The following is a 13749-nucleotide window of genomic DNA, read 5'->3' on the forward strand; positions in this document are numbered from 1 at the left end:
CCGTCGTCATGAGTGGGTTAAATTGCTTGATGTTGAGGTTTCAAGTTGGTAGCCTCAGATTTCATCTTGAATTAAAAATTGAGGGAAAATTGTAACTTGCATGTATTTCATTGCTCAGTTTGATTCTATAGAATGGATGTATCATGTATTACACTTGAAATGTTTGCAAAATAACAATGATAATATTCCTCTTCTATATAGTGCTTTACAATGGACCAACATGTCTTTTAATTAGTGCTTGAAAGATATACATGTACAAGTGCAGGTACATTGTGGATACACAGTTTGCACCGTTCATTGACATTTAGATGTATTTTCGAGATATAGATTTATTCACATCCTCAGTATTGAAAACCACCGACACTAAAACGGAGGAAAAAGGGAATGTGTGGTTTATGTCAGCATATACATCGCATGCTGATGAAAGCTCTCATCTTGTTATCTTCCCCTCTAGTCCCACGCATGCTAATGTGACGTACCACTTTCCTCTGGCCACGTCTTGTAAGCAGAGTGATCGAGAGGGGAGCATTCTTAGGAGAGGAGCGGAGCTGAACGTTACCCATCATGTGGGGTGTAACCAATTCCTCTGAGAACTGCAGTCTTCTGGGCAAGAACACTACGGCCATTTCCTTTCTTAAGTATGGAGGTATACCACAGAATATCGCCTACAACTGTATCTTTTATGTGGTGAGTGTGGCAGGATTTATTTGACACTCTAAATGCGAGCACTCGGATACATTGTGTGAGTTGGAATAGGGACCTACAGACTATCATCCAAAAAGAGAGAAGGAAGTGTGATGATTATGAATAAAAAATTTCTGTACTAAATCAGTGACTGAATCTATTCATAATAAAATTAAACATGACAATTCATTTAAATGGGAAGAATTATACTGGGAGAGATGGCAGTTTGGTTATCAAACAACTTTGAAAGCTGGAAGTAAATTGATTTTATTTGAATTTGAGTATATTCACAGTTTATTTGAGCAAATTGATCCAGAAATGGCTGAAATACTACCCCCTATCGTTTCCTTGCTTGACGACGGTGTCATCCATTTGAGTTCAGTTACCAGCTAACAACATAAAAACAATTATAAATCTATAATTTTTTTAATCTTCTTTTTTTTCTATGCCAGATCTTGGTGGTTTTGTTTGCTATCTTCAGAAAAGTAGCTGGGGATTATGGTCGCATTGCTCTTGTGAACCAGGGCGAGGAAAGGTAAGAAATCAAATGTAATGCCCCCCTAAACAGGGACTTTGTGATACTCAGATACTGTTTTTAAGTCTTGGTTTTGTGCTAATTATAATACTAAAATTATATTTTGTGTCTCTGTTCATGTACATTATTTTTCATCTTTCCATTGTATAGTGGTTTAAAAATCTCTCACTTTTGGTGCAAAGAAGAAAAAAAGAGATGTTGCTCATCTTATTTTTATGAAATATACGTCAGTTGTTTGTTGATACCTGTGGTGGTAAGTAATGGACAGATCTTATAATTTGTTACCATTTTAAAGAAAAAAAAACAACATTTTCTGTACTTAACCTACTGTATTTTTCCTACTTTCTTTTTGTTCCAAATTTTCAATTGTATTAAATGCATCAATTTACCTGGGCTCAAGGTTGTTTTTTTTTACTGTAGGGGCAAATAACCCTTTCAGTCCCAGTGCTTTTTACTCATGTTTGTGCCCTTTGCTGCTTGTTAAGTGCAATTGTGTTGGACATGTAAGATTAATGCTGTAGAGTGTGAGGAGACCTTTGATAACGTAGTGCCGAAAGTCTTTGATGAAGATCTCAAAATTAATGATGGATCTTCAGCCGGAGTATACGACTGATGATGACACCACGGAATGTGAACTTAACCTCTTGGCTGGTAAACAAAAGACCACTGATGGAAATCCACTCACAGATGCATCATAATCTGTTTGCTCAAGAATAGGTCCCTGTCTTACAAGGAGTTGTGATTGATCTGCTCCATTCAACTATGGAAAGCCATCAATGTCATAATTCTCTATATATAGAAAAATAGGAAATGTACACAAAGGCCCATATTCTGAATTCAGGTTTAACTTTATAAACCATGGTCTATCTCTGTGTTAAAATTATGGAAAGCCAAAAATATCAAAATTTTGTTTCTATGTTTACTGTGCTCTTCCCCAGTACTACAATGTTCAAGACAACTACCTCATTTATCCTTCCCTGTTAGATTAAGAATGATTTGAGAGTCAAATGAGCTGATACATTGAGTCTCTACTGTGAGAGATTTATGTCACAATTGGCTGTCCATAGTTAAACCACAACTTTAGACCAGAGCTTAAATTAAACCCAACATCAGAATACGGGCCAAAATGGTTTTAGAAAAGAAAACGGGCACATTGTTTTGTCAAGACAATAATGCATGCAAGAGTGTACTGTACGTACCCCTGTACTTTTATTGATAAACATTTTGAACTGATGTATGAATTCTAGATGTTGGTGTTGGTGACTTTCCATAGTTGTGATCAATCAAATAAATCGCGAAGGTTTGTGAAACAGGACTCAGCTCCCTCTCTAGTGAGGATGTTCTCAAAGATGTGCCGATGCATCTTTGGAGTTGATGCATCGGTGAAAGGAAAGGATTCACCAACGTCATTCTTGATGGGTACTGCTAATTTCTTTAGGGACCTTTATCCCATAGGTGGAGAGAAGAAAGATCATTGGAGACTCATTAAATCTGAAAGCCCAATTACAGATTAGATGAGGAGAAGATTTATTGAGTCAAGGTATATACCCATGATGGGATAGTTTAAGAGCACGCCTCTCCTCCTTCATCTTCTTCAACCAACAACCAATTTTAATCCCCCTTCCATTTCTTTGAATCTCCTTACAGTTCTAAGAAGTCTTTGGAAAGAGAGAGAGGGGGGGGGGTTATACTTATATCTCTTAAATTAACCCCAGTAATGTAAAAACATTTGAAATTTACATTATTAATTCTCTTGATCACGGTAACCATTTGCCAAATATTGTCTAAATAATTAGAGGCACAAACTACAATTTGCTTTGTAATAATTAATGTGTATCTTTATTTATATATTTATTCAGATGAAAATGTAGATGTTACTTGGTTTATTTTATAGAGAGAGAGAGAAAAAAAAACCATATTCTATCTTTGTAGTCTGTTTTATTGTTTGTCGTTCCTAGCAACCTTGTGTCTATGTATCATTGTATGAATTAAATTACGCAGTAACAAGCAAATATCCATGGTATACACCGTTTTATGTATTTTTAAAAATGTATATAGAAGAAGAAAGAGTAATGTAATGAATTCACTTTATGAAAGAGTGGGAGAGAAAGAGAAAGGGAAAGAGAGGGAGAGATATAGAGAAAGGGAGGTGATGAGAGGGAGAATGACAATAAAAATGACCCCAAGTAAAATTAATAAAAGAATTAATAAGATAAAGTATGTGTGCTCCTAAACCATCCTATCATCAGTATACCCCTTGACTCTTGTAATCATCACAATATTATTGATATTACACTTTTGGTAAGGAGTGACTGCAAGATTCACAAAAATGCAACCTCCTGAAACTATTCATTCATCACCATTCTAAATAATAAAGAGAAAAACAAAACTTAATTACTATACACGGTTAAGGTTGCTTATCTCTCATTACCATAGCTGTCACCAGATCAATTTTGAGCAACTCCTTTAAAAAGCCCACTTGGAGATGGCTATAGAATACTGACTGCTTAAATGTCTGGGCCCTACAATAACAGAGTTCCCGTGGCCATATCATATTGATTGATTTATTGCGAAGGCAGACTTCATTTACATTTTACTATGCCGGAGTGGTGGAGTGCGGGAGGGCAATTTGAAATTCGATTTCTACATGTATAGCATGCTCTCTCTTTGGCGTTCAGTCGTTCCCCCACTCTGCCTGGTCTCGTGGGTTTATCAGTGTGTGAAGTCCCCCACTGCACCAGGGTTCATCCACACTGCAGGAGATAATGGTATAAGGAAATTATAATAGACGATATGCGGCCAATATGTATGTGTTCACACAGTACATGTATATGCCTATTATATTAATGAAATAAAATCTTGATGATACACATTGCTTTATCTGGAAAAGAACAAAATGCTTAGATAAAGGCACCTTTATTTATGAGTCATTTGAAGGCCATTGTCACAAGTTGGCACAATATCTTTCCATTCATATTTGTTGGGCCAGTGCTCTCTTTAACAAATGTTTCTTTTCAATGACCTCCTTCTCAAAGAAAAGGCATCCAGAACTTCTATTTTTCAGAATGATCATTAATTTTCCAAACCAATAATCACACTTTTTCAAAGTTTGAATATATGAGACCAATTACCCTAGTAATCTATATGTTAATCATATCATGTACATACTAGTTAGTTTTATAAAGTGCGATTGTGAAAACTCCACTGCACATCATAAAGATGGCATGGAAACATTTTCTCAGTTTTGATAGTGGTGTAAATGGTGTGTCAAACTTGGTTTGGATTCAGGCAAACAGGAAACATCTCAATGCATCAGTCTGAAAATAACTGTTCAACGAATGAAAAATAGTGAATAATTGAATGTACAACACTTGAAATAGATGGTTCAAAAGAATGTGATGAAAATATCTCGAGGCATACTTGTTTTGTTCCAATTACCTTCCTTTTTTTCAGTTTGAAACTAGTTTACATTTACTCCTTATGAGATGAAGTCATTCAGCTTTTTCATATGAAATAAACCTTTGATTCATTTTTAAAATGCTATTTACCGTATTAATTTCATTGAGACTATCCTTTTATTCTATAATATTTTTGGGGTTGCATGATTTTTTATGCCTGTTTGAGAGATTTCCAAGTCAGTGTTTTGGGTTAAAGTTTATTATATCTACTAATTAAAGTATTTGGCTTTCTGTGAGTCCATCTAGTAATAATGGCTTTATATTTATCAAGCATTATGCCCAGATGAAATGTTGATGTACATGTATGCCATATGAATTTTCATGCAATGAGGATTGAATATTTTCAAATATTGAAATCGATTTCCTGTAAATATGAAATTGCACTGACCATTGAAGTGGCTGATAGTACATGTATGTATGTCATATAGAAAATGTGTCAATAATATTGCCCACAGACTTCTGCATAATACATAATAAAAAATAGTTCTTGTCGATATGAAGTATTATAAATATCATTCCAAGTCCTTCACCTACAATACTGTCCAATAAATTGTCAGAGAAAGGATTAATGTTTAAATTGATAATTAATGTTATTATACTGCATAATACATACATGTGTCCTATGTCTTGATGCTCTAAAAAAGCTTGAGGACTTTATTTACATGTATGCATTATCCATTGAAATTTTATTGAACGAAAATGCCTTTTGCCATTTTCAGGTGAAGAGGCATAACCAGGAAAACCCTTTGAGTATTGAACTATCACAGAGGTTGATATAATAAGGCACACAAATTCCCCTGAAAGATGATTGCAAGTATTATATTGAGGGAAAGGCGAGGACCTTCCCGCTGATGGAATTTACAGCAAACTGGATTTGGCGGGCAGAAAATGAGATGACCTTTGCGGAGAGCGTGTCTTTGTATATCTCATTTCCTTGCTAAGCCAAACCGTTCGCTACTTATGGCAGGTGGTTTATCGTTAGTCCACCTCATAAATGTATTGTTCTCTGATTGCTGAAGCACATGATGTCAGATGTAAAATGTCACATTGTAATATTTGAAATAATTAGTTTCAGTCATACACTGTACATACTTGTTGTTGTTAAATGTTGTTAAATTCAATTGAACATTATATACATGTAAGACATTTGTATGAATATTTGGGTTGATATTTTAATATATTTTGTTTCGGCTGTATTCTCAACAATACACATTGATGGAAATGTAAAGTTTACCCCAAAATCATTGATTTTTGTTTCTTGTCTTGAGCAATATAGTTTTTTGGTCGATACTTAATCATTAATTATAATCTTTATATTTTTTTGGTGTCCATTCATTCTTTTATGTGAATGTACATGTATATACTTGCAATTTCTAAATGTATGTTTTCCTTGTTATTCATGTTATACCTGTATGTATATTTCCCTCTTTCTCTATGACAGGAGAGTATTTTCATCACAAAATGGAACAGCAGGCTACAACATGTATGAATAAAATTCAATTCTTATTTCTGCAACCATGCTTGAACCTCTCATCTCACACTCTTACACATTTTGGTTTGATAATCTTTGGTTCCGGTCTTTCTAATATCTTCAGAGCATTTTGCATTTTAGGTGTTGGTTCATACTAATGGATTTGATTGGTGCTAATCCTATTTTCTTTCTCACTTTCTACCTGGGCAATTCCATGAAATATTTATGTCTGAACGGTTTATTTCCAAATCGTCTAATGCCAATTCATCCAATTGCCAACTCGTCTACTATCTCATTTGGTCTACCATCAGTTCGTCCACTATCCACATGGTCTAATTGCCAATTCGTCCACTCACCATTTCATCTAATAACCAGTTGGTCCAATAGCCATGTAGTCCATATGCCATTTAGTCTAATTGCACTAATTGTTAATTGTGCAAAATGAAAGAAAAAGGAAATGGATATTAGACCACCTGGTTATGAGACGAAATGTTCATTGAAAAAATGATGATTAGACAAAGTGATGATTGGACCAAATGGTTGTTAGACGAAATGTTGATGGACAAAATGGCATTAGATGAAATGAAAGTAGACATTGTGGTAAGTGGACGAGTTGGCAGTAGACGAATTGGCAATTTACCGTCCGAACCCCTACATAGTCTGCAGGCACAGGCCCTGATTTGATCAACAAGTGGGTTTTCACACAAGACTAGCACCATGCTGATTTTCAATTTGAGGGCCTTCAGTACAGTCATTGTAGGCTGTATATTCAGACCATTTAAGTCCAGTGTAGAGTTTACACAGCAGACTACCCCCTATGTGTGGGGCCTACACCGGGGGGGGGGGGGTGTTTCATTAAAACTGTTTATGAGTTGAGAGTGACTTTGAGAACGACTGGTGAAGCTTTCTTACCCGCTAAACTATCGCCAATGAACATTTTGGTGTATACCATTTACTGCAAGGAAGGATCACCAGTCGTTCTTAAAGTCGCTCTTAACTTACGAACAGCTTTATGAAACACCCACCTGAAATGCTTTGTTTCTATTTACAAGCTCATGAAAAGATGTAATGCTCTCCAATTATCTTGGCGGAAGCAGTTCACGGAGTGAAGTAAGTATAGATTAAATTGGGGGTTGGATGAAAAGGTTTAGTATTTTATGGAATTGCCCACTCAAGCATTTTTTTTATATTGACTAATGAATACATATTTATTTTCAGGTTTGCTCACATTGATTCACGAAACAGTTCATCATTGCATTTGCATCTTGAATTTGATTCTTACTATCCATTGCAAAATTCTAGTCCATGTCTTCTTTCATTTTCAAGTCAATCAAAGTTTGATTTCAAATAAAGCATAGCCAGACTTTTACACACTTGATAAATCATAATCGAAAATGATTGCATAACTTTTTGTAATCCATAAGATCTGTGATGATTTGGAAGTTAACAAGTCCTGAATTTTATGGGAAACCTTCCTATTTTTCTTGCACAATGAGTAATTAACTTACAATGGTTTTTTATGTATGCTCTATTATTTGATGGATATGAAATGATCTTTCAATTGTGACCAGCCAAAAATTTAATTTGTTTTTAGTGCTAGAAATCCTCGATTCTAAAATTATCAATTAATCTTTATTTCAAATCTATCAGTGATTCTTCTTATTACATCATGCTCACCTTTTTCTTTTTTTAAATCTTAATCAATGTCACATTATTCTATTTTGTTCGTTTGGGGCTCTCTCTTTAAATATACATTCATACATTTTCTTTTATTTTAATCAGGTGTCAATTTATGGATTATGAATAAGGCTTCATTTAGTGCATCTTGCTTGAATATGTTTAAATCTATTTCATATGTTCATCCCCGTTTTGAGCATAGAAGTTTAATGGTAAGGAAGATATGTGCCATTATTTCACATTAATTTTCATTCTTTTATATGTCTTTTCTAATTGCCTAATTTTCCATCCACTCTCATGTTTTATTTGAAATCAATAATTGATATCGGATCCACTAAAACTCATGCAAAAATGTTTCAGTTAAAAAATTCTTGTCTCACTTTTTTTAAAAAAGAATATTATTGAGTGATATCATTCAAACTTTGACTCTACTCTCTTATTGGAAACTAATCATCTAATAAATCCATTGCATCGTGCATGATGCTACATCACAGTTATTACAAATATCATCATCATAATTTCATAATCAATGTTTTCATTTTCAGCATCAATGTTCAGAATGCATTATTAACCAGTTGTAAACATGTGTAAGGCAATTATTGCGAAGAGGAGTTTAGGACCTCAAAATCTATTGCCAAATGCCATGGACCTTTCCCCCCCTATTTTTGTTTGCTCACCAAGAAAGAAGTTTAAGTTCATAAAAAGTGAAGAAAAAATGGCCCTAAACCTTAATCAGAAATAAAGCTACATGTATATTTTTGATAATATTCAGGTATTTTTTTCTCCTCTAATATCACATTGACTTTGTACACAAAATATTGTTGAGCAATGTCACTGTATAACTGAAGGAACCTTTAATGTTATCTTCTACAACCATTATCAATATCTGCGTGTTTACATAGCTCAAGTGGATGATAAGCTATATTATGCATGTGTAATGAGTAGAAATACTTGTATGAGATTAAATTTTCATATACATTAGTTCCTCTTTTATATAAAGATATACTTGAAATGAGTACTTGTTCTTGCAATAATTTTTTTTTTTATCCATTCCTGTCATCTGTCTATGGATGTTGAACATGAAATAGAGATAGGTACCTTCTTTTTCTTATTTTGAATTCTGCTTTGTTTGCAAATTTTATATATTGTTTAATTTGAAGTGGCAATAGATATATATAGTGAACAAGCACAGCAGGAATTTGGTGGAAATATAATTTCAAAAGTTTTTTATTCTCAATTTTGAATAAATGACAGAGTGCCACACCCCTTTATGACCTCTCCCCATTTCGCCTTCTTTGTCTTTCAGTTTATTTTATTTCTTTATAGTGGTAGGCTATCTTTCCATATTACAGCACAGATGGATATACAAAAATTTAAAGGGTACAATGAATCTCAAAGACCAATGACCTTCTAATTCAAGGGTCATGGATTAATTTAAGCCAAGTGTCATCTCTATATCCATCTTCATTCTTCTGCAGGAGGCACCTACCAATTCTTCCCCTATCCCCTCTTGAACATTTCGAGCCTGATCCTTTTGTCTTAATTTTGTAGGCCACTGGGCCTAGTTATGAACGTTATTATAGACCTCTTCTATGCAGGATGCATGCCCAGTGGGTTATCTAGGGGAATAGACACTGAGCAAAAGCTATGAAAATTGCGACCCTTCCAGTGTTGCCCTGGGGCAATGCTGAAAATCGTGTCTCCTTTAAAACTGTTGTGGCCACTGGCTCCTTTGCTTGTTCTTAAATATTAAACTTTCTAATTTGCTTCATTTTTTTTAAATTTCTGTTATTCTTTTTATTTTGCTTTACTCTTGATTTTCCCAATTTGATTTTCCCTTACACCACTATTAAAGTGCAGTGGTATGTATGCGACAGGACTTTAACCTTGGTAACAATTTAGTCTGCAGGCACAGAGCGTGATTGAAAATTTGATCAACAAGTGGGTTCTCACACAAGACTAGCATGTATAAAACTTGTTGAGTGAGTGGGCCTACTGTACATAAGTCGTAGGCTACACATTCAGACCATTTGAATCAAGCGATGGGTTTGCCCAGCAGACTAGTACCAATCATTGGGGCTCTATGAAAGCTTTGTATGATGAACGACCAACGTAGCAACTGGTATTGCCTTTGAGATGCAAGATTTAAAAGCTTGCCACGTACTGCTTAAAAATTGGAATTGGCCGTAATTTTAGCTCTTGCTGTCAGCGTAATATTTTTCCAAATGAAACTTTGCGGTTTATTCTTGTTTTGATCCTTCCCTGCCATGTATTATAAAGTGTGCTCTCAATTCTCTCACAATTTTGCCTTTATATGTTTCTTTGAATTGATCCACCATATCTCTGCTTGCATAATTTGTTGATGGTATTACTTTTCCATATTTCTCTCTCGACAATCTACCTGTAGATCTGTAGCTTGCAATTCTATTCTATGTCAGCGAACCCTTGATAGCATTTGCATGTGCATTTGGTCTGCTTGTATCGGGGATCATCAGTATGCAAGGGGCATGCATGAAGATACATATAACCTTACAGGGTTAGCACTTTAATAAGCAAGAAGCAAGGCACAGCATGACAATCTGCTAAGCTTAATTTTTTTTCAAATGATGTTTAAGATTGCTGGCTAAAGAATAACTTACAATGCAAAAAATGTAAAAAGGTAATGTATCTACTGCAGGCATAGTGATTTACATGTTGTAGGTTTTTATCACATGCTTAATATATACATGTAGTATTTTACTCTAAAACAATCATTTTATGTAAGTATTCCATCGGCCATGTAAAACTTACGTAATGGCTAAGCATTTTCTGTTTGAAATAAGCAATAATGGAATTGAATTCCAATTTCATATCTACTGTAGAAAGCAAAACGTGAGAAAAGATGGAAGACACAGGAAAATATACATAACAAGACCCTCTTCATGTGACATTTTGTCATTTTCCCCCTTCCGTTGTCTTATTAAATGTATTATTGTTTCAGATTTGTCAAATCCAGTGCTATCAAAATTGTTATGGATCAGTATCTATCCTAGGATAAAGCTCTCAAGGAGTGGCATATACTATAATTAAAAATTGGATTTGGTGCCCCGAGAGGACCACACACACCAAGATGTTAAATCTACACCCCAAAGATTGAACATAACACCAAATAGTGCAAAAGTAGCAACCAGAGGTGTGGTAATAGCACCCATTGGTGTCGAACTAACACTGTAATTTTAGCACTGGAGTAAAATGACTAATGTGGTCCTCTGTGTACACAAATCAATACAGAACACTTTTTGCTGTACACCTTAAAGATTGAATACAATAACACCAAAAAGTATAGATGTAACCACCAAAGGTGTTATAATAACACTCATGGGTGTTGAACTAACACTGTAAATTTAACACTGGAATAAGATGACTGGTGTGGTCCTTATATAAATCAACACCACAGTTTTTTGCTGTACTCTTATTATTGATTCCAGAAATCGGCCTGCTCTTTACTTGATTTACATATGTACACTTTATAGATAGCAGATTATGCAATCTTTAGCTTACGGTATACCATAGTTGACGTTGATATATACAGTATTGATCACAGCTTTTGTAATACATTGTCCTGGTGAGCATAATATGTGTAACACAAAGATTAGCAATCATATGCGCATTTAATTCAAAATACTGACCAGGTAACCAATCAGCAGTGTCTGTATTTGATATTCATTGCTAAGGTTTGTGTTACGGGTCCCTGATCTTAAAATGGTGTACAAATAGCAAATAGGCATGAGTGTGATGGTGCGACATTTCGCATGAGGTGAAAGAAAGAAAGATGCTCTATAATGAGGTGTTAGCTGAGTCGAATAGAGTATCTTTCACCGAATGTGAAATGTCGCACTATTGCACAAATAAGAATATTTGCTATTTGTGTTGTAAAATGCCTCGGAAGGGAAAAATATGAACAATAATGAAAATAAGAGAATTTTTTTTTTTAAAGTCCCTCAAACGTGCATTGGATCTGCAATGACTATGCGCATATAGCCAGTAAACCCTGTGCATCTGCATTTACTATAAAAAGCGCATGCAATGCGTCGAATCCTATTTTTTATAGTGACATCACCCTTTCTTGACCCGTGCAAAGGTACATTATGGACGGTACATTTTGGATGGTACGTGTTCAATGGTGCAAATGTTTAACATTCAGCCTCCCATTTGCTTGCGTACAACAAGCTAAGTAAGCGTTGTACATACAATACATAATAAATCAGCGAGATAGCCTCACTGCTATAACCTTGTTTACAAATTGTTTATGTTCATCAAATCATGGAGGCATATGAAAGTTGATAGGATTACTAGTTATCAGAGACATGGTGAGGGAGATGTAGGATTTCCGAACTAAGCTATTCATTCAAAATTGCATTTTTGTTGGCCATACATGTAGGTAATAACTCTATGAAGCCATATGTGGCACTGTTCTTCTGATTGTAAAGCCTTTGGTAAATACATTTATCTGAGTAAACATGCAAGCGTAACTAAGTATATTTGTTTTGATTTATATATTGATACTACAGTTTTATTGATATGATAGTGTAGTTTAATGATATAAGCAGAAACTATGATTTTAGTGATATAATTGATAGGTCTCATTGTTTATCTTTGTTGTAAAAAGTTTATTACAATAAAATTCATATGGAACCTAATTAGGGTATTTCAAGAATTTGAACCATGCAAAACGAAAAAATGGGTCGTAAATTTCAATGCTTTCAAGAGCCAAGATTATGTTGAATTGTCTATTTTTTCACAAATTTTCACCATCATGCATGTTCACATGTAATTGTATTGTGTTTAATAAAAGGGTCGGCTCTTTTATAATTAAAGAAAATGACATGGGTTATCAAACCACTCTTCAGTATATACATACGCAAAAGACGCAAAAGACATTGAAAGCCATATGTTTATCATGTACATCTTTTCCAGCAGCAACATTCTATCGCACCCTGTTCCGGTGAATCTAGAAAAGAAACCCTAGATTATGCCTGTGCGTGGGCCGATCGACCACTCTGAATTCACACACCTTAAGATATGATTCTATTGCTTGTAAGGTCGGTTAGAAACCAGTATATGGGGTAGGGCTGTTTTGCAGCCATTGCAGGGAAGGTACTTCACCCTGCGGGGGTTCGCTGGGACATGTAGACCAATTGGTGTGATCGATCGTTTGCTTAATTCCCCGGGTGTGGAATTAATATCCGTTTTTGTGTGCTCATCGGGTGATGCAGAAAGCAAGATACTTTAATCACCCCGCCGAGTCATCCTGGATCTGATTTCTGTTAAATATATATATTTTTTGTAAAGAATGGAGAAAGCAACAAATTTTAATCACCCCGGCGAGCCATACTGGCTCTGATGTCAGTAAAATGCATATATTTTTATAAAATGGAGAGAGTTAGATGTAATGCGTAAGATGGGGATAAGTGTCACTCTGGGATGTAATATTAATTATCGATCTGCATGTGTGGAGAAATTAATTGTGGATATTTTATGCACTTGCATCCGTCCATGTTATAAAGTGTATCATTTGTGCAAACATAGGCCTACTTTTGCTCAGCTGGTCAAATAAGTGGAGGTGGCTTTGTAGATTTCATTGAAAAAAATAGATTACATCAGAAATTATTTCATACACTGCATTTCAACAGGCTGTCAGTATTCTGTAAAATGATGATTTATAGTCACAACAATAATTTCAGAAGGATATTATATAGATGAATTAGGATGAGCTGTTTATATTGGTTTGTAATGTATCCTTTTATGGTCTTATATTTGCATGTTCGAGGTCAAATTCACCTACAGGTATGAATGAGAGTAGTTTGATGATATCATGGCCCGTATTCTGAAGTCGGGTTTAACTTACACTCAGGTTTAAAGTTGTGGTTTAAGTATGGATAGCC

At 34.9% G+C, this 13749-nt stretch overlaps 1 protein-coding gene across 1 annotated transcript in view; it reads left to right on the forward strand.

Annotated features, from left to right (window-relative positions):
* The first annotated feature begins 452 nt into the window (after positions 1 to 452).
* LOC129265814 (calcium permeable stress-gated cation channel 1-like) overlaps positions 453 to 13749 on the forward strand; it is a 30385-nt gene continuing 17088 nt past the window's right edge. Inside the window, exons 1-3 of the mRNA XM_064101438.1 lie at positions 453 to 687; positions 1137 to 1219; positions 6119 to 6160. Of these exons, the coding sequence (XP_063957508.1) occupies positions 565 to 687; positions 1137 to 1219; positions 6119 to 6160 (248 nt within the window). The 5' untranslated portion in view covers positions 453 to 564. The remainder of the gene's footprint in view (positions 688 to 1136; positions 1220 to 6118; positions 6161 to 13749) is intronic.

The sequence above is a fragment of the Lytechinus pictus genome, chromosome 7, assembly GCF_037042905.1.
Source record: "Lytechinus pictus isolate F3 Inbred chromosome 7, Lp3.0, whole genome shotgun sequence".
NCBI classification, from domain to species: domain Eukaryota; kingdom Metazoa; phylum Echinodermata; class Echinoidea; order Temnopleuroida; family Toxopneustidae; genus Lytechinus; species Lytechinus pictus.